This window comes from Dermochelys coriacea, chromosome 6 (assembly GCF_009764565.3).
Source record: "Dermochelys coriacea isolate rDerCor1 chromosome 6, rDerCor1.pri.v4, whole genome shotgun sequence".
NCBI classification, from domain to species: Eukaryota; Metazoa; Chordata; order Testudines; family Dermochelyidae; genus Dermochelys; species Dermochelys coriacea.
In genome coordinates, this window is record NC_050073.1 from 27687441 (window position 1) to 27708937 (window position 21497).

At 37.6% G+C, this 21497-nt stretch overlaps 1 protein-coding gene across 7 annotated transcripts in view; it reads left to right on the forward strand.

Annotated features, from left to right (window-relative positions):
- The window catches only part of COPB1 (COPI coat complex subunit beta 1), a 62859-nt gene that overhangs the window by 17338 nt on the left and 24024 nt on the right, over positions 1-21497 (forward strand). For 4 of the 7 annotated variants that reach the window (XM_038406178.2, XM_043517009.1, XM_038406179.2 and 1 more), the window contains exons 6-22: positions 361-453; positions 1033-1170; positions 2923-3042; positions 3626-3733; positions 3826-3972; positions 4661-4806; positions 6042-6138; positions 6804-6964; positions 8153-8273; positions 8729-8956; positions 9112-9291; positions 10644-10788; positions 12753-12872; positions 13359-13504; positions 16753-16842; positions 17865-18020; positions 20540-20879. In XM_038406178.2, coding sequence (XP_038262106.1) covers positions 361-453; positions 1033-1170; positions 2923-3042; positions 3626-3733; positions 3826-3972; positions 4661-4806; positions 6042-6138; positions 6804-6964; positions 8153-8273; positions 8729-8956; positions 9112-9291; positions 10644-10788; positions 12753-12872; positions 13359-13504; positions 16753-16842; positions 17865-18020; positions 20540-20599 — 2256 coding nt within the window. In that variant the 3' untranslated portion in view covers positions 20600-20879. Of the gene's footprint in view, positions 1-360; positions 454-1032; positions 1171-2922; positions 3043-3625; positions 3734-3825; positions 3973-4660; positions 4807-6041; positions 6139-6803; positions 6965-8152; positions 8274-8728; positions 8957-9111; positions 9292-10643; positions 10789-12752; positions 12873-13358; positions 13505-16752; positions 16843-17864; positions 18021-19696; positions 20880-21497 lie in introns of those variants that run through there. The other 3 variants (XM_043517013.1, XM_043517012.1, XM_043517011.1) reach the window with 2 other exon arrangements.

Here is a 21497-nt window from a genome sequence, read left to right on the forward strand (position 1 = left end):
TTCTCAAATGACATTTCCAATCTTGGCTCAGAAGCCTTTTGCCTCATTTGCTCAAAAATTGAAATATTTGTTATGCAGCAATAATGTTTTGGTTATAAGGGGTTTTGACCTATTTGCTTGGTTGGCGGCAAATAATTATGTGAAGATAATGCTCTTTAGGGCCTAAATGAATTCATTATTTTTTAATTTTATTTTTGTATATTGTTTTATGGGCTGTTCTATAAGTGAAGGTGAATGTAGCAGAAGGAATAATCTGTGCTTTTTATTTTTATGTTGTGATCATTTTGTTACGTTTTAATACAAATTCTAGTCTTACAAGTAATCTGAATGGTTTGTTTTTATTTTATTTCATTTCCATAGGATCGAGCTTTGGATTATTTGAGTACCTGCATTGACCAAGTCCAGACATTTGGTGACATTCTTCAGCTGGTTATTGTTGAACTAATTTACAAGGTATGGGGAAATGACTGCAGTCATTTAAACAAATGTGTGTTTTCACTCTATATTGAAAAAATACATTTCAGAAAGGTTGGCTGGATAGTGAGATGTTTCATAACTAGAAATCTAGTCTTAAATGAGCAGCTAGTCCATTTGGGAATGATGACTCATTGTTTAGCTGAACTGGATTTAATTTCTCTTAAAAGCAATGGACTGGTCAAACTTAGAAGGTGCAAGCTAATGCAATGAAATTTGCACACCTCTGATTTGCTTTAACCTGGACTGGGAATAAGTATGTTTTTTGTTTTGTGTTTTTCTCTCTTTTACTTATGGAGTACCTCATACGACTAGCTAGTGCAGGACATTCTTTACAAGTTGAGATTTTAAGAGGTGTATAATACTCTCTTACTTCATATTACCTGGTTCCAATCAACCTAGACTGAGGGGCTCTTATCCTCAAACAAGGTCATTCATGCTTTTCATTGCCTCCTGCAGTGAGGCAATTAAGGAGATAAACTAGAGTTCTTGTATTTTTAAAATAGCTTTTTATTTTTCTTCAGTATGCTTTCCATCTATTGTTGTTTTCTCATCTAGGTCTGCCATGCTAATCCATCAGAAAGAGCTCGATTTATACGCTGTATTTACAACTTATTGCAATCATCTAGTCCTGCAGTAAAATATGAAGCAGCAGGAACACTAGTTACACTCTCCAGTGCACCAACAGCTATCAAGGTATTGCAGTGATTTATGATGTTTAAGAATGCTTTAATAACTTCTCTACATTACACTGGGTTAGCATACATTACAGTTTAACATGTGTAATGTCTGAAAGATTGACGTTCTTTGTCGCATGACTGTTTTGCCACTAGACAAATGACTCAACCATCTTGTGACTATCTCCCTTTTCAATGATTGGCGAAAGTGAGCCTCTGGATGTTTGTCACTGGCCAGTAGGAAACGAGTTGGTGGTCTCTATCCAATTGTCAGTGGACAGATGTAAACATTACACAAACCATCTCCACAGTTGATACTAACTTGCAATCTTCTTGGCACTCTTAGCAATGAAGCCAAATGCTGAATAGTTACAGAGACTAAATTACGCTCTCATCCATAGTTGTGGTCCTTTTAGGTCAGGACTGAAGTGTGTTAACGGGACAAGGAAGGTTTGAGCAATCTTATGCTGTTGCTGGCTTTTCTGTGCCCATTTTGTGGGTAAACAGAAGTCTGTGATGTAAAGGGCAGTTAGCCTGACACTATATAATATCAAAAAATAAAAAAAAACTCTATCTTGGATGGTACCTTACAGTATGTGCTAACTACTTATGCTAAACAATTTGTTCCACCTTGCATTTTGCTGTGACCCTGGGCATACCTTTCCCAGAGCTGAAGAAGAGCTCTGTGTGGCTTGAAAGCATGTCTCTCTCACAAACAGAAGTTGGTCCAATAAAAGATTTTACCCCTCCAACCTTGTCACTCTACTATAGTTTCAAAGTCAAGTGAAGTATTCATTCTTTTATGTTCTTGCTGCAGTGCAGTCACTTTTGCTAAATAAGATATGATAGTTAGAATCCGTTTAATTAAAACCATACTTAAAACAGCAACAAGTATTGGCATATCTGGTTTGGTTTTAGTCTATTGTGGAGACCCACATTTTGTAGAAATCAATCGGAGTCTTTCTGTTCATTTCATTGAGCTTTGGATCAGGTCTGTGTACTGTAAGCTGGCATCAGCATGATTTTTTTTTTTTAAATTTGTTTAATTTTTGTCATGAACTTGCAGAACATGTTAGGATATCCTAATGGTATGATTTTTATGTGAGTGTTCTGTTCCTACACAAGTAGCTTCATTAAAGTAGGCCAGCTTGTGTAGGTATGGGTTACTCATTTGAGTAAAGCTTGCAAGATTGGCTCCTTAATGTGCAGCTGAACATATTATATATTTTGTTTGTTTCCTCTTTTTGGAAGAGGGAACTGTAGAAACAGACCCTATCTTTAGCCTGTAAAATTTGTAGTGTGAGTATAAATCATATTATATGGCTGGTAAGATTTCCTTTGGAGCTGGAAGAACAAAACTAATTTAGATGAGCTTTCTCCTTCACCATTGCCTTTGCAACTTTCTGGAGTTGGATGCTAGTGTTTAAAAAAAACAAAAAAAAACCAAAACCACACCTCTGGGTATTTCTGGCCAGCGTCTCTGCTCAATAGGTAAAACTGCCTTGTAGCATACAAAAGGCTACCAGTAATGTGTCATCAGGTGAGCCCTAAATTGGAAAACGGTTCCAGAAATGAAATCCTAGAAAACCGTTCAGCTGCCTAGTTTCTTTTACATATCATTAAAATAACCCCTCATGTTTTTAGAGTGTGTTCTTTCATTGGATTTCCCCCAGGAATTGGTGTTTCCTAGAAATAGTTGTTCTTATCTTTCCCACAGTATCTAAAATTTTTTTGAAAAATTGCTTTCACTCTTTTTTTTATTATTATTTAGGCAGCAGCTCAATGTTACATTGACTTGATTATTAAAGAGAGTGATAACAATGTGAAACTGATTGTATTGGATCGCTTGATTGAGCTGAAAGAGCATCCTGCTCATGAACGAGTGTTACAAGTAAGTGCCCTACCGTTGTTTTTTGTTCGCCCTGGGAAACCTATTTTGGATTTTACTTTAACTAAAATAAAAATAAAATTCTGTCATCGTGGTAAGAAAAAATAATGTACTTTCAACATTTAAAATAATTGGTGTGTTTATGAAATTCTGCTGAACAGTATTTTGTTTAGGTCTAGTTTTACTTGATAGCATGAGAACTAACAGTGATAAGGGGTGACTTGTTTGGAAACTTCAATGATTCAGTTTTTTTGAAAAATGCTACATAAAATTACAGTGTATTAGACAAATATTTTGATTTTCCTTAATGAACAGTCAGGCTTCAGATGCTAATCTCAAAACAAGAAGAAAGATTAAAAAAAAATCTTAATGGAGACTAAGAATCATTTTACCATTATACTTTTCTGTCAATAGGCTATACACAACTTACACATTTTTTTTAACGATCTCTTCAGTAATTCTGTACTATAGCTTTGAATTTGTATATTTGCACAAAAAAGAAAAGACTTAAAGCAAGAAAAATATTTTTTTGGTCTGACTAAATGTTGGTTTTGAAACTTAATTTAAGTGTGTTTATTGATTTCAGGATCTGGTTATGGATATACTGAGAGTACTGAGTACTCCAGATTTAGAAGTGCGCAAGAAAACCCTTCAGTTAGCTCTGGATCTTGTATCTTCCAGAAATGTGGAAGAGGTAAATACGTATTTTTTTGTGTGTGTGCTTTCATTCTAGCTTGTTCAGTGAAGCATATGATTCAGTTGAAACTTGTTTGATATGTTTTATAGCTGGTGATTGTTTTGAAGAAAGAAGTGATTAAAACAAACAATGTGACAGAGCATGAAGATACCGATAAATACAGGCAGCTACTTGTTCGGACACTGCATTCCTGCAGCGTTCGGTTTCCAGATATGGCTGCAAATGTTATTCCTGTGGTATGCAAATATTTAATTATATTTACAGTAAATGTGTTTTAAGTGATCTCCAAAATCCTTGCTACTTTCTCTAGGAAAATAACTGAAGCTGAGATCTTAGCTTTTAATATCTTCTTTGTAATGGTGCTATTGTAAATTTATACTTTTTATTCCTCTAAAAAGTTTAGGGCTTCTTTGTTATTTGCAGGTTACCCATCTTCTATACGTTTTATTTTTTGTGTGGAAAAAAAAAACACCAAACAAAAAAACCTACCACCAAAAAAACCCAAAACATTTTACTGTTCTTGATGAACATGAACTGGAATTTTTTTTTTTCAGTATACAGTAACCCATGCAAATAGAAAAAATGTTTCAAGGTGCTTTATTTATTGGAATGCACAAGTTTTGTTTGAATAAAATATGAAAGCATGAATTCTTTGATCTCTGGGGAGTGAATATAAAAGATATATAGTTCGTACTCTTTTTTTCTTCTGAATTAGTAGAGAGCTTTAGGGTACCTCAACCTTAAATCAGTTTGACATCAGTTTGCAAATGACACGCAAAATACTATATTCCCTTCTGTTTCTTGTCCTTGTTCCTTCTGTTGCTGTTCAGCACTGGGTGCTGTAATAGTTCTTGTAAAGCTTGTGACCGTTTAAAGTCATGTAACTGTGCTGTTTGAGCTCAAGTTCACTCCTTTTTGTCCTAGTTGATGGAGTTCCTAAGTGATAATAATGAAGCTGCAGCTGCTGATGTCTTGGAATTTGTGCGTGAAGCAATTCAGCGGTTTGATAATCTCAGACTACTTATTGTTGAGAAGATGCTGGAAGTCTTTCATGCCATTAAAACTGTCAAGTAGGTTTAAAATATTTTTAAAGAGTACACTGCACATGAACTAAATTTAAGAATTTTCATGCACTTTGTAACTGAAAGGAGAAATCAGATGAGAGGGTTTTTTTGAGTAAACTTCAGAGTAGAGTCAGCCCTATTTAAATTGAATTTTATATTTGCCAGGAAATTATTTCTGGGGAATCTTTTCCTTCCAAATTTGTATGAAAAACATAATGAATTCATATTGCATTGCGTGAGGAACATTGACTTAATAAATCTCATTTTTATGACACAGTTGTTAGTTGTTTGCTTTGCATTTACTAGATGGCAGCATTGATAATGAAGGCTAAATCTAAAATGTTGTATCTGTTAAAATAACCTTGTGTTGCCAAGGGATGACCACAACATGATTTTAAATGCATTTGAAGTAAACTAGAAATTGCTTATTGTATGTTACCAGAGAACTCCCTGTAAAAAAAATTCCAATCCGCATAGCAGAATATGAAATAAATGGTGGCTGCAAGGAGTCCACACTTCCTTTGCAGGGCACTAAAAATTTAGTATTCCGATGGACCAGCAGAGCTTCAGTCATAGCAGAAGTAATCACATTTTTTTCTATGACATTATACCATTTTTATTATTGTGATACCCAGTGCACATCTGAATCATAACTTCATTACAATCCAGATCAAATTGTAATCTCCTATTGGGCAAGAGATGGACTAAATTGAACAATTGGGGATTGTTCATCCACAATACCTGTTTTGATTGAAACCTTCCTAGAATATATTTTTCCTTATTGACCTGATAAAATCTGACTCAATTTCAATGTGTATGGTTTATTAGAAACATTACAACTGACTTCATAATAAAATAGTGGTTCAGCTAAACATCTGTAAAGTGTTGGAATTGAATTTACACATGTTAAGATTAATGTAGCTGGGAATAAATCCTTAGCAGAAAACTCTCCTTGTATAGTTATTTTAATTCGAATATTGAGTTTGTAATTATACAATGGGATAGGATAGCAGTGCCAAAAAGCTGATTGTCTTGACCAGTCACATTATATATTTTTTAGCTTGTTGCATACTGTAAGCACAGTGTGTTTTCTTTTCTTCATGCTGTAACTCATAGCCCCATGAAGCTGTTCAGTGTAGCACTTCCTCATTGTGCATTAGAGCACAATGGAAAAATCATTACCCATAGTGCTAGTTTCAGTAGTGCTTGAAAACATGCCTTAATTATGTTTCTTATCTCAGGATTTACAGGGGAGCTTTGTGGATCCTTGGAGAATATTGCAGCACAAAGGAAGATATACAAAGTGTAATGACAGAAGTCCGCAGATCGCTGGGAGAGGTATGTGTGTATTGTCTAAAAAACTTTCTGCTTTCATTTCTATATTTTTATATGTAATGCGTGTTTCAAGAGAAGATTTAAAAAGTCATATAGATGCAATAGTATTTTGAACTTCAAGGCTTTGCAGGCTCTGTCATGTGTAGTCTTACTTTAGAGCAAAAATTATTGATGACCTAATGAATCATTATTTATTTCTGATAAACTCATGAACCATCATCGTATACTCTGAGGAAGCGATATCTGATTATCTCGTTGTCAGAACGGGAAACAAGAATCCTTATTGGGAAAGAATACGACAAATTTGAAATGATAGGGTGCAATTTGACTAGCGTGTGTCCGCTTACAAATGGAGAGTACATGAGGTTTTCATTTGTAAAAGGCATCCAAGACAGTATAGTGGGGGGGGGCGAGGCTTATTCCTGTTTTGAGATGAACTCCTGGGTACATTAACCCCTTCAAGAAGAAATTAAAAAAAATCTCCAAATTATTATGCTGTAATTGACCTTTCCGTGTTTACAAGGTAGAGAATCTGAAGAAAATGACAACACTTTTATATGAAAAAAAGGCTGCTTTCCTTAAAACAAAAAGATTGTCTTTGTATTCAAATTCTTTACTGAATTCTTTGTTAATTTAGCATATATTTAATGTCTCCTGTTCATTGTCAGATCCCAATAGTGGAATCTGAAATAAAGAAAGAAGCTGGTGATCTGAAACCAGAAGAAGAGGTGACTGTGGGTCCAACCCAAAAATTGGTGACGGAGATGGGCACCTATGCTACACAGAGTGCCCTCAGTAGTTCCAGACCTGCCAAAAAGGAAGAAGATAGGTAACTAGGCATTTTATATTTTACTAGTGGTAGCTACATTAAAAATGGTTAGAACTCTAAATCCTTTCCAGAATTCTTCTCTGTCTGAAAAGGAACGTCTGCACATGTTCTTCAGCAAACATTTCTTCCTAGGAGAGGGTTTTGGTGTGTGTTTTGAAACATTCATTTGCTCTGTTGCCCCTCCATATTCTCCTTACTTATGTCAATCTCCAATAGCAAACTTGTGTGTCTCACCCCTTTAGTTCTTACATGTGCAAACAAAGCAGGGTGGATTGATACTTGTCCAAAATGTGGTGCTGTAGCAGCAACAGCCACATTTTCTAGTTGTTTCCACTTTTCCAGAAAACAGTTTATTTTTCTGGAATCCATTTTTCTGTGATAGACTGATCTAGTTTAATATTTACTTTTAATCCTGGGTTGGTCTGTAGCTTTATGATGTGGACTGGCAGTGGAAATCCGAGAGTTTTTTCTTCTATTATATTTTCCACTTTCTGTCTTCTCTTCTGTCATTCTCTTTTTTTTTTTTCTTCCATTTTTCTCCATGATTTTATCTGTAAGTCTTACTATTCTTTCCTTTTCTGTTTTAGTTTCTCCCTCTCTGTTCGGTGCTGAATTAATACCTGAGCTTTATGGTAAAGATCATTGCCCTATTGAAGGCTATTATCTTCCAGATAATACTTTGATCACTTGTGATCTTTAGTCAACACATGGCACTTCTTGTAAAAGTACATTGTTAACTCTGATGTACTGGCCAAATTCCGATTTGGGTAAATTACATTCTGTCTACCTAAATTTCCCCATCGATTTTAATTGTGTATGGTGTTTGTCACTTGTTACCTAAATTACTGCTTAATGTTCCTGTGCTCTGCTAAACAGTTGCATGTTCTATCTCACTGGTAGGTGAAAAGATTACTCTTATCTACTTCACAGTTATTTTGTGGCTTAGTTAGCTCATGCTAGTACAGAGCTGTGAGATCCTTTGATGATAAAAGTAAAAGTTATCCTTTATTCTTTCCACTTCCTGTCTCACTGCCAGTGTATGTAAAACTTCACTGAGTCTCTGAGATCTTCCAAACTGTTTGTACAACACTGATCTCACAATATGAGAGCTAAAGTAAAGTATGGAAAAAAGGAGGATGGAGACAATGTCTTCCAAAACTAACCCCTCATGATTGACTTTCTTTGCAGACCTCCATTACGAGGATTTTTGCTGGATGGGGATTTCTTTGTTGCTGCTTCCCTTGCCACAACTTTGACTAAGATTGCTCTACGCTATGTGGCTCTTGTTCAGGAAAAGAAGAAACAAAATGTAAGTCATATTTCCTCTGGCAGTTCTTACAGGTTTGATCATAAGCTTTTGAGAGAGGCCCAAAAATGAAATGCCTAAATTCCTCAAGTTTTTGATAGATGATCATTCATCTAGTCCCAAATAGAATCATAGAAGATTAGGGTTGGAAGAGACCTCAGGAGGTCATCTATTCCAACCACCTGCTTAAAGAGGATCAACCCCAACTAAATCAGTTGGGAACCAAAGCAGCATCAACCTCAACTAAATATTTCTTACTACTTTCCAACTCGTATGACTGGCAGGTCTCTTGGGTTCTAAGCAACGAGTCACTGACACAAATCATCTTACCTACTGGGATATAGTTTTAATTTTTAACCATATTTTAAACTTAAGGTTAATACAAATTTAAATATTTCTACAATTTTAAGGCTATGTAAGATTTAATAACCCCTTTCCTCTCTCCTTTCCACCTTTAGTCTTTTATTGCTGAGGCTATGTTGCTAATGGCCACTATTCTCCATTTGGGTAAGTCCTCTCTTCCCAAGAAGCCAATTACAGATGACGATGTGGATCGTATCTCCCTATGTCTGAAGGTTTTGTCAGAATGTTCTCCTCTAATGAATGATATTTTCAACAAGGAGTGCAGAGAGTCCCTTTCTCATATGCTGTCAGCTAAACTAGAAGAGGAGAAACTTTCTCAGAAGGTGAGATATTGTAAATTTCATTGTATAATCATAAACTTTTGGGTGCTTGAATTTTGAAGAAAGCTCACATCCAGGAATACTCCAGGAGCTGCATAAAGTTCAATACTTCAGTGTACGTTAGAAGATAGAATTAATATTTTGCTTTCTTACCGCAGAAAGAGTCAGAGAAGAGGAATGTGACAGTTCAGCCAGATGACCCCATTTCCTTCATGCAACTTACTGCTAAAAATGAAATGAACTCAAAGGAAGACCAATTTCAGCTGAGCCTTCTGGCAGCAATGGGGACCACGCAAAGAAAAGAAGCTGCTGATCCCTTGGCATCCAAACTCAACAAGGTAATGTATAATTCAATATCTTATTTCTGTAAGGGTATTACTCACACCTAGTGTCAAACATTGACAGTTGGGTTTGTGGGGGCTAAGGAACCTAATTAAGCTCATCATATCTGAAAAGTTCAGTTAGGTTTCCTTGTTGGAGAGGAAGGCGGGGGGTCCTGAGAGGTGAAGAATCCTTTTGTCCCTGTGCTTCATGATGCTCCCTTGGCCCCATAGGGTGGGGAAGGTGGGAATTGGAGAAGGGAAACCAGGAGGCAGTGAGGTGGTGCAATGTGGAGTACTTGTTTGTTGGATGGCTCAAGAGCCAAGTAAGGTTTATTAAAGTGGTGGGAGGACGATGACAGGGAGTGCCATGGAGTGAAGAACCTGTTCCTTCCTCCCCGTATCCTGAGGCTCTTTTGGCCCCATGCAGTATTTTTTTGCTCCAGTTTCCTGCCTTCTAGTCCCTAGAAGCCATTCAGGAGGGTTCAAGGGAAACAACCCCTACTTCGCTACCCACTCTGGGGACTAGGACGCAGAAATATCGTTAAAAATCAAAAACAAAAAACCTAAGAAAATTCCCAGAGAAGACAACTTTCCAATATTTGGTTTTCATCCAGTTTAATCATAACTTAGCATTTTTTCCACCAAATGCATCCGATGAAGTGAGCTGTAGCTCACGAAAGCTTATGCTCAAATAAATTTGTTAGTCTCTAAGGTGCCACAAGTACTCCTTTTCTTTTTGCGAATACAGACTAACACGGCTGCTACTCTGAAACTTAGCGTTTCCTGGGTTTCTAATGTTTGATTTTTACAAAATAACTGTAACATTATTGTAAGTTGGAAGGGCAGGGGTTCTATGGCTTAAAGTTGTTTTTTTTGTTTTTTTTTTTAAATCCTTAAGAGTCTGATATGTATTCTGAACTTTAACTCACATTTAACAAAATCAAGTGTATGCGTATGGGGGGGTGGGGTGTCTTGCCTATTTAGTTAATCTTTTCATACCTGAAGACCCTCTCTTAACAGTGAAATTTGTGAACTTTTAATAGTTCTTAAATTGATTACTTTAATCAGTTTGTTGACCAAGTTTCTGTTGATAGGATGAAGAGTTAGTTTTTTCAGGGGTGGGCAGGGGTTTAAATGCAAAAACAATAAGCTAATAGTACAAAACTGAAGCTCTTCTTTGTACAGATCTCTTGTTTAATTTCCAGTTTTGTCTTAGACTAGCACTCTCATCTGTCTTACTAAATATTTTTCTCTTTTTATATTGTTTCTGTTCCATCTCTACACTTGTGTGACCATGTTAAACTTTTTAAACTGACAATGAGGAAAGATACTTCAACAATTTGTGTTTAATCTTCTTTCCTTGACAGGTTACTCAGTTGACAGGTTTCTCAGATCCTGTCTATGCAGAAGCATATGTTCATGTCAACCAGTATGATATTGTATTGGATGTGCTTGTAGTAAACCAGACCAGTGATACTTTACAGAACTGCACATTAGAACTAGCCACACTAGGTAAGGAATAAACTAGTGCAACAAGAATATTTGTTGATATAATTAGGTCTGAAATTAAGCAGTGAACATTGTTGAAGTACAAGAAATTGCATCTCATATTATAAATGCCTAAAGAATTGTTTAATAAAACTGACTACTTACAATCTTAAAAGGTATTTTAAAATGCCTTTTAAAGAATTGATTTTTCATGGAGCCAAGTGAACTTTTTTCTGCTAGTACTGATAATGTGATCATGTACCTCTATGCAAAATATTTATTTCTTTATCTGGTTTCACGCTTACTTTTGTCACACTTCTGTAAGAAAAATAGCTTAATTTTTTATTTAGTTTTTTCCCTCCAGAAACATTAGTACTTCCTCTGATCTTCCCCGTTCTGTTTGCGGTGCTCCTAGGGTGCTAAGGAGACTGAATCCAGCCCAACATTGTCAGCATGGGGGAGTCCCCAGTGAGCATACATAAAGCCAGTCTAGCTGGCTCCTGAACCCTTTTCCCTCCCAGCTCCAAGTACAGAGAGCAGTCAGGAGTGTGTCTAGATGGGTAGGAATGGCGGCTGAAGAGCATCGTGCTGCAGCTCTGCTCAGCTGATAGGTTCCCTTAGGGAATGTTGACCACAGATGCATGATAGAGCAGCCCCAAGGCTGCTTTACCCTGCCCCTGGGCCAGAACTGGAGCAGAGAATTGGGGAACTATAACCAACTGGGCAGCCTTCTTTCTGTGCTTGTTTCGCAGTCAGGGTTAAGGCAGTGTGGGGAAACTTGGACTGCTGTTGCACATTTTATCTGCTCTGTGGATGAATAAGGGACCTAGACAGTTCCATCACCTTTCATAAGCACAAAATTCAGACTAAAATTTGAAAAAAATATCCAAATGGGCACATGACTTGAATTTCACATGGAGGCTGCAGTGTATGTGTCAAAAGCTTTTTTTTTTTCTGTCTTTATTTTTCTTTCACATCAGTTTTATACAATTGAATATATTGATATTATAGACCAATGGTTCCTAACTTGGGCTCCGCGAGCCCTGATACCCTGCGGGGCAGAAGCTCCAAGCCCATGGGCAGCATTGGGGGAAGCTCCACACCTCCTCACTTCCTCCTCCTCTCCCACCACCTGTCCAGGTCATAGTCAAGAAGCAGCAGTGCAGGACGGTTATTGCTCTGGCTTGTGCCATGGAGCAGACAATCACGGCACTCCCCCATCATCTCCTCCTGCTGGTTTCTGGGGCTGCAGCTGCTCCTCAGCTCCCAGCCTCCTTTGACTGCTCATGCAACCAGTAAGAAACATCTAATCGGTTGATCCAGCTCCGTGGCTGGCAGAGCCCTCAGGGAGCAGTGACTGAAGGCGAAGGCCCTCCCAGCAAACAGCCCATATCTGCCCCTCTTCATGCACCCTGAGCTACACCTCTGCCTGCATGCTGAGCTATACCCCTGCTTGCACACAATCCCTAGTTAGCCCCTCTCTGCACAGTTTCAAACTTTTTGTGCTGAGCTCCCCCTCTTTGAGTTACATTTGGTTGCGCACCCACTCGCTCAGACAGGCTGGGTGGCCTGCTGAGGTGAGTCGGGGGTGGAGGTGGTGCTCCCTCCCCAGGCCCCACCATGCAGTGCTGGCCCAAGCCCTGGTGGGCCCTACCCACTGCCCAAAATAGAAGTTAAACTGTGCCTATGCCCAAGGTCACCCTCCCTGCCCAGTGGCCGAAGCCCAGTGCCATTTGACTTCAGTAGGCTTTGAATCAGGCCATTAATGTTTTAATTAACTTTTACATTTAATATGTAAATTTCATTAGTGCTTCAGCTGTCAAATACGTTGGTTCAATGTGTTCACAATTTATTGACTTTATGGCAAGTTTGGTAAGATTTTAGAATTCAGATCAGAAATGGTAATCTGCTGTGTCCTGAAGCTAATTTTAATTGGACTTTATCTTCTGTCTGTTCGTAAACTTTTCTTTCAAATTTTTTTTAAACAGGTGACTTGAAATTAGTGGAAAAACCATCTCCTTTGACGCTTGCTCCTCATGATTTTGCCAACATTAAGGCTAATGTCAAAGTAGCCTCAACAGAAAATGGAATCATTTTTGGTAATATTGGTAAGTAGACAATTCTGTGTGCAACCTTAACAAAATTAGAATACTGAACTTTCTGTAGAAAAGTAGAATTATTTTAAAAAGCATTTAATGCTGGTAGATAAGTGAAATGTTCTACAAGATAGGAACATTTTATTGATGGATTTAAAAAAAAATTAATTATGAATAATATTTTTATATATACTATTTTTTAAAAAGCATGTTGGTGTAACACAATGTCTGTGGGTGGTCAGCAGTGGGGATTGAACCTAAGACTCTTTGGATCAAAAAGCATGAGCCTCTTCAGCCTGAGTTAAAAGACCCACACCTGTTAGTTCAAAGGCTGTAGGAGACTTTGAAACCTCTGGGATCCAGCCACTAGAAGAGGACAGAGATCAACACTCTGCATGTGTTGGTTATACTGACAAATCGCACTTGAACACTCATTTTGTGTTAATTCTGTAGCCACTTCCAATTTGTAAACCTGTGGTTTGTGTTTCTTATTTGCAGTGTATGATGTATCTGGAGCAGCCAGTGACAGAAACTGTGTTGTCCTCAGTGATATTCACATTGACATCATGGATTACATCCAGCCTGCTTCTTGTACTGATGCAGAATTCCGCCAGATGTGGGCGGAATTTGAATGGGAAAACAAAGTTAGTTCTTTTGGTGGTGATCTGTTTGCCTAGCTTTACACTAGTACCTTCTCTCAAAAGTTTTTCAACTAAAACCATCACTGAAAAATGACTTCTGTTACTGTAGGTGCTTCTGTAACACATTGGTTATTTTTACTTAACCCAAGCTTCATTTTAAAACTAGAAGGTTGCAGCTGTTTCCATTCTGCAGATAGCTTGCCCTATATAAGTTAGTGTACCGTTGTCTTCTGCCAAACTTCGTCATTTGAAAAGCTGCTCCAAGATTTGAAAGGAAGTCTCCAAGCTGTAAAATATGTAGATCATTGGTCTTAAAAGTCTCATTCTTCTGTTGGTTTCCTGTCACTCGTTTACTGAAGCCAGGCCTTGCTTTATGTCTGAGGCGCATGTAGAGCTTTACCTTCAATCCAAAGGAGGCTCAATTGCAGCTGCACAAATTGGCTCAAAGGTGGTACAGTATAGTGTATGAAGCCTTTCACTTATTTTTGTGGACATTGCAGAAATCTTTACAAGCTTAGCGTCTTTCAGGTTTCAGAGAATCATAGAAACATAGGGCTGGAAGGGACCTCAAGAAGTCATCAAGTCCAGGCATCTATGCTGAGGCAGGAACAAGGAAATCTAGACCATCCATGATAAGTGTTTGTCTAACCAGTTCTTAAAACCTCCAGTGATGTGGTTTCCACAACCTCACCTGGAACCCTATTTCAGGGCTTAGCTACAGTTATAGAAAGAAAGTTTTGTTAATATCTAACTTAAATCTCCCTTGTTGTAGATTAAGCTCATAACTTGTTGTTCTATCTTCTGTGGACATGGAGAATAATAGATTACAATCCTTTTTATAGCAGCCCTTAACATATTTGAAGACTGTCAGGTCTCCCCACAGTCGTCTTTCCTCAAGATTAAACATGCCCAGTTTGGTTAACTTTTCCTTATAGGTCAAGTTTTCTAAACCTTTTATCATTTTTGTTGCTGTCCTCTTTTTGATCACATCTATCTAAAGTGTGGTGCCCAGAATTGGGTGCCGTACTCTAGGTAAGGCCTCACCATTGCCGAGTGGAGGGGGACAGTTTCCTCCCTTGTCTTACGTACGACACTCCTGTTAATGTGTCCGAGAATATGAGCTTATTTTGCGGGGGCATCACACTGTTGACTCGTATTCAATTTGTAATCTACCCCAGATCCTTTTTCACGGTATTGCTTCCTCGTCAGTTGTTCCCCATTTTGTAGTTGTGCATTTGATTTTTCCTTCCTAAGTGATGTACTTTGCACTTGTGTTTACTGAATTTTGTCTTGTTGGTTTCAGACCAATTCTCCCATTTTTTGGAGGACAGCATTAGAATTCAAACCTGCCTCAAAGTGCTTTCAACTCCCCCCAGCTTGGAACCCCTCCCTGCCTATTTTATAAGGCTATTCTCCACTCCATTATCCAAGTTATTAATGAAAATATTGAATATTCCTGGACCCAGGACTGGCCCCTGCAGGACTGCCTAGACTTGCTCTCCCAATTTGACAGCAAATCATTAACTACTTTTTGATAATCATCTTCCAACCATTTTATAATAATTTAATCTTGAATGTATTTCCATAGTTTGCTTGTGGGAATATGACGTGGGACTGTATCAAAAGCCTTGCTTAGATCAAAATATATCCTGTTTACTGGCCAGTAACCCTGTCAAAGAGTGGAAGTAATTTGCATGTGATATGCACATCAAATTGGGCAACTCATTAGGGTCATTAAATAGAAAAAAATCTGTACAATCCCAGTCTGTAATACAGCAAATTACAATTGTACCCAACTAAAATGAATGCTCACATACTTTTCAGGCAGATCTTTTTCCCCAATTTTTTTCTTTTCCCCCTACTCCCTCTAAATTTCTTCTGTCTGGTAATAAGAGTCTAAACACTGGGGCTGGGAACTCCCCTAGTCCAAATGGTAGCTCTTTAGCCTTCTTCTGTTAGCACAGGCAGTGGTTGAGCTGGTCCAAGAGCAACTTCAAAGGGATTGGTTTCTGTATTTGGCTGTTGTGCCAGCTGCACCCTTCTCCTTGGGCACTGCTTTTCAGCAAGTACCTGGATTTTTTGGCAAGGTTTGATCCAAGGTCAAAATTTTTTGTGTAAACTTTGATGTACTAGGGCAGCCATCATAAAAAGATCTTTGAGAGGAGGCTGTGTGGTGCGCTTCCTGGAATATTGAGGCCGCAGAGCCCTCCGTACTTGTGTTCTTTCCCTTTCTCGCTCCCCTAGACAAACTGGATGATGAAGTCAGAGAGTTTCTTCCCTGGGTCTTGAGCCTCGAGTAATTCTGGGTCTACAAGATATGAGATCTAGCGATGGCAGTTTGATTCTGGTATGGGAAAGTTTCTAGCAATGAAAAAAGGAAAAATGCATACACACACATTCATACACACTCACTCTCACTGCTCCACACAACCTTTCCTTGCAGTCACCTGACCTCCGTGCAGTTCTACCTGACCCAGGCTTTTGTTGGCCAATTAGTATAGTAAACCCCTTCTCCCAAGGAGTTTAAAGTAAACACCTAAAGCCTCCATTGCCTCTCAGACAGACATATAAAAAAGGTCCTGACCACTTGTAGTCATTAAAGTTCCAATGCCACTTTAAGAGTATTAAGTTTTTGTGTCTTTTCCAAATTTCTGCTCTAATTACGATCATCCTACCTACATTTATCTAGCAATTTCAACTGGATACAATACTCTTCTTCACTTTGTCCTAAACTGTCACAGTATCATGGTACAGTGTTGAACAGTATCATAGTACACTATTGAATGGCTGCTTTTTTCAAGGGGTGGCTGTATTTCATTGGAGGGCGAAGTAACCTCTAGCGTTGGTCAGTCAGAGAAGAGCTACTGGACTGCATGTATCTTTGACTTGTTTTGGTGTGGTAATTCAAATGTACACATTTAGCCTGTAACTAGACTTGAAGCAACGATTCAAGATGTAGACTCTTTCCGCATGTTTAGCAAAGTACGACGTTCACTTATTCTGACTAATTTTTAAATATGTGGTAGAAAGTAAGAGGCTATTCCTACTTAACCCCTGGATGGTGGAAGATGAAACCTTTTATGTAAGATTCTCCAATATAAAAGGACTTAGAGCCATCAACAAGTATAGTATGCTACTACAGGATAAATGACAGTGATGCCTTCTTTTTCGTAGTCCTAGAACAAAAATAATTTAAAACATGTCGGAGAAGCTGATGAAAATGATCACACCTTGTTCTTTCTTTCTTGAAGGTTACAGTTAATACAAACATCATTGATCTAAATGAATACTTACAGCACATACTAAAATCAACCAACATGAAATGCCTTACCCCAGAGAAGGTAAGATGCTTGCTGAAAATTCTTCAAGCACTTTTTAAATTGGAGTAAAATTACTGTGCGAGTATAAATAGACTTGGATTCCAAAATACAGCATTTTTTTCCCCCCTTCTTGAATTCTTCTTGGGCATTGATTGCATTGATTGATTGCGTATTTGAATAATGTAGAGTTATTCTAACTTTGCAAGCCACATGTTGCATAGGATAAATTTATGAGAACTCTCATCAGATATATTTATATATTTAAAAAATTCAAAACAAAAACACACATTAACAGGCAGACACACTCCTGCACACGCTTCTCCCTCTAGAGAGAGGATGAGAAAACAAACATTACACAACAGATGTGTAGTCCAGTTGCTTAATTCACTACTGGAAGGCTCTCAGATACTGATGATGATGAACATAGTGTAGGAACCTATATAGAATAGTATTTTCCGGTGCCCTTTTTGGAGTTTGTGTCCTTTAGATTATTTACTTGGTCTAGTTTCTAAATTTATAAACCTCCACCAATTATATATATATATGAAGATTTTAGTATTCTTTAGTATTTAATATACTTTAGAAGTGTATGCTCTAAGAAAGCTAAAAGGAAATTCATGTTAACTGGGTCGTTTTCAAATAGTTTCTTGCTTTAGCTGAGCAAGAAGCAGTTAATAAAATGTCAGATAACGTATCTGCTTCAGAATGGTCAGCACAGTTTTTTTTCAATAGGTCAAGACTTCCTTTCAGTAGGAATTAATCTTTCTTAAAGCCTTTTTGCTATGCATTACCTCAGAGCCTGAAAATGCCAGTTATGTCTTGTTTAAATGACTTGATTAAATCTCTGTCAGCTTTCATTTTAGAAAGATCTATTAATGTTTCCTTCAGAACCGGAGTTCAGGTATCTTACAAAATGCTGTATTTAAAAGGATAGGTTTTAAATATAAAAACCTGCTGAGTTGTGCTTAATATGGATCAAAATGCGTCTGTTAAAAGGACAATTAGCCTTTTGTAAAGAGTTAAATTTAAGATTCTTTCTCTAGGCACTTTCTGGTTACTGTGGCTTTATGGCTGCCAATCTGTATGCGCGTTCCATATTTGGAGAAGATGCACTTGCAAATGTCAGCATTGAAAAGCCAATTCATCTTGGACCAGATGCTCCCGTCACTGGCCACATACGAATTCGTGCAAAGAGTCAGGTAATGATGGTTTCTTTTTAAAGCTTTGTCTCTCTAATTTTTATTATGACTTCTGTAAATATTTGCAGAGCTTCCATTGTAGTTTATGGTTAATTTTTAGTATTGTTTAATTATATTGGCAACTTTCAGGAAAGGTGAAGAAGGAAATCCCTGTCTCAATTTTAAAACTAGGTGGTTCTTCTGAATGAAAAGCTTCTATCTCCACTCCCCTTATACAGCATGATTGTTGACTTATTTTTTTTTATTTGGAGGGGAGAGCACTTCAACAGTTAGGTGGAACGGGGTACCTTAAACCAAATTAACGTGCCTCATACAGCAGTGCATTATAATAGTCCAAGATTTTGCTGTATTTACATATCCCATTTGCAGTTCTATGTTCTTTTGTTATTAAAAAACATAATGTACCACCAACATGCCCGACATACTGTTTCTCAAAATGTTGAAACAACCATTTTAATTTTCATCTCATGTTGGAATAAAGGATTCTATTTAAAAAAAAAAAAAAAAAAAAAGCTAACAATGTTAGGAACCATTAAGAAAGGGATAGATAATAAGACGGGCAGTATCATAATGCCACTATATAAATTCATAGTATGGCATGGCATGCTGTTTTGGCCACCGCATCTCAAAGAAGATATTAGAATTGGAAAAGGTATACAGAAGGGCAACAAAAACCATTAGGGGTATGGGACAGCTTCCATCTGAGGAGAGATTAAAAAGGCTGAGACTGTTCATCTTAGAAAAGAGACAACCAAGGAAGGATATGATAGAGGTCTATGAAATCATGAATAGTGGGAGAAAGAGAATAGGAAGGGCTATTTATCCCTTCACATAATACACGAATCAAGCATCACCAATGAAATTAGTAAGCAGCAGGTTTAAAACTAACATAAGGTAGTACGTATTCCACAATGCACTGTCACCCTGTGGAACTGGTTGCTGGGGGATGTCGCGAAGGCAAAAAGGTATGAATTGGATCATTTCCTGGAGGACAGGTCCACAAGTGACTATTATCCAAGATGGTCAAGGACGCAACCTCATGTTCTGGGTGTCCCTAAACCTCTGATTGTCAGAAGCTGGGACTCGATGACAGTTGCATTACTCAATTGCCCTTGTCTATTTTTCATCAGAGGCATCTGGCACTGGCTGGTGTCAGAAGACAGGATACATGGCTAGATGGACCTTGGGTCTGACCCAGTATGGCCATTCTTGTGGTAGTCTACGTATTTGCTGTGTATATAAAAGAAGCCTACTTATATATGGTGTTCTTCTAAATGTGTTGCTCATGTTTATTCCACATCCTGCTCTCCTTCCCTTCTATCGGAGTTGTCCAGCAAGAAGGAACTGAGGGTGGGGGGAGTGTGCAGCACCCCTTATACTGCGCCATGGAGGCGCCACTCCACGGGTTGCTAGGGGCGCTCCCCTACGGGTACTGCTAGGAGAAAAAATTTTGGCACCGGTGCACGTGGCGAGCATGCACATCAGTTGTGGAATAGAGATAAGCAACACATCTCGAAGAACAGCAGTTATGGAAAAGGTAACTGTCTTTTCTCACTTCCCCAAAAAAGAGATTTTGTGGGAATTTTTTGGTCCTTAGAAAACTTAATCTTGAATAAAGAAGAAACTAATATATAACTAGAAGTATATTATACAGCTTATCATAAGGGTTCCTTTAGGACTTTCGGATTCAAAAGAACCATTTACTTTACATGATGTGATTGGAAGAATTTCGAAATGATTTCAATAGAAGTGGGTAGTATGTTTACAATGGAACCATTAATGTAAATGGAACTCCTACATGAGACACTATGTTCAGTTTAGTCTGCGACTTGGTCTAACCTAGGGAGTAATTCACGATTGATTGAGTAGCAGCTGGAACTTTGAATTTCCTTATTTTTTTAGTTTTACTGAGACTCTAAAACACACATGCGCGCGCGCGCACACACACGTACATCTGTTTATGGGCTAGTATTTTTTATGGAGGTGGAAAAGATTTTGGAGAGCTCAGCATGTTGAGAGATGGTGTCTGCATTTATAATGTATTATTTTGTATGTATTATGCTAGTGTTGAGCTTTTCCAACGCCCTAATTTCAATTAATGCCATTTGGACTGACCTTTGTAACTGCTGGACTGACCGCATTTTAAAACGGTGCAACATCAAGGGGTTAAAATTCTTGACTCTTGCTTTTTTGGAGTGGTGGTACAACTTTCTAGTAGCAAAAGATATAGTCTATTTATGGTTCATTATTTCAGCAAGATATTATACACAAATCTAGCTTATTCATGCTTTTTGGAAACTATGTACTGAACTGTAGCTACAAATAAATAAAATGTCATTGAATTAAAAATATTTTCTTTTCCATGGAATTAGTTTCATGAATTTTATATACGGAACTGTAGGTTAATACTGGTAACAGAGAGGTGGTGGTGTGGTGTTTTTGGGTGGGGGTGTTGAGATGACAGTAATTTTATGAAATAGCCGAGGTGTGAACATCTTTTCTTTTTTATTTCCTTACAGGGAATGGCCCTAAGTCTTGGAGATAAAATTAATCTGTCTCAGAAGAAAACGAGTTTATAAACTTGACAGTTAACCTTTTCAGAGCTTTTACATTTAAATTTTAGGTATGTGGCTTGTTGGATTCAGAACATCTAGTATTCTTCCATGTTCTGTAATTGTAGAAGCAGCGCTTTTGTGCTGAATGCCTTCCAGTGGATAATTTATAGATTCTTCTGATCAATCTCGAGTAAAACTTTAAAACATCAATTTATTTTTTTCTCTTTTTTTCTTAAAAGTCATGTATACTTTGTCTCTAATATATACTGACTATTTCACAGTACAATAAACAAATCTAAGCCAGGGTGGTTTTGTTGTAATTTACAAATAAACTCAGTATTTGATTACTATTTTTTATATTTCAAGAAAGTAAAGTTACATTGCTTGCGATGTTTATTGTGAATGAATAGCCCTGAAGTTTGTAAATATGCACCTTAGTGACTCTTAAACTAATACTGTGATGTGCCCAAAGGAACTTAAACTTCAGAGTTAAATCAAAGACTATCTTTTATGCAATTGGTTTTGGTAATTTAATCACCTAGCACTGGCAAAACTTTAATACTAAAAGCTAATGCATATTTCACTAATATTTTGCTATTGTCAAATCCCAGCTCTTGACAGCAATGGGAAAAATTTAAACTAAGTCGTGTTCTTTAAGCTGATTCTGTTTGAGAGAAATTGGAATAATGAATTAGGAAAATCTTGGTGTTTCTTTTTATCTGTTATGAGTCTGTTTTTAGTAGCATATTTTGCTCATCTCAGAATACCAAAAAGGGGCAGTGGTATGTTAGAACTAAGCTGTAGAAATGTAACCAGTGTTTTAACTGGATGCAGCGCACATAGCCACCTTCATAAGATCAGCAAGGAAGGATTCAGATTGTGAGTGATCTTGAGTTGAACAATAAATTGCACTGTGTTTGTG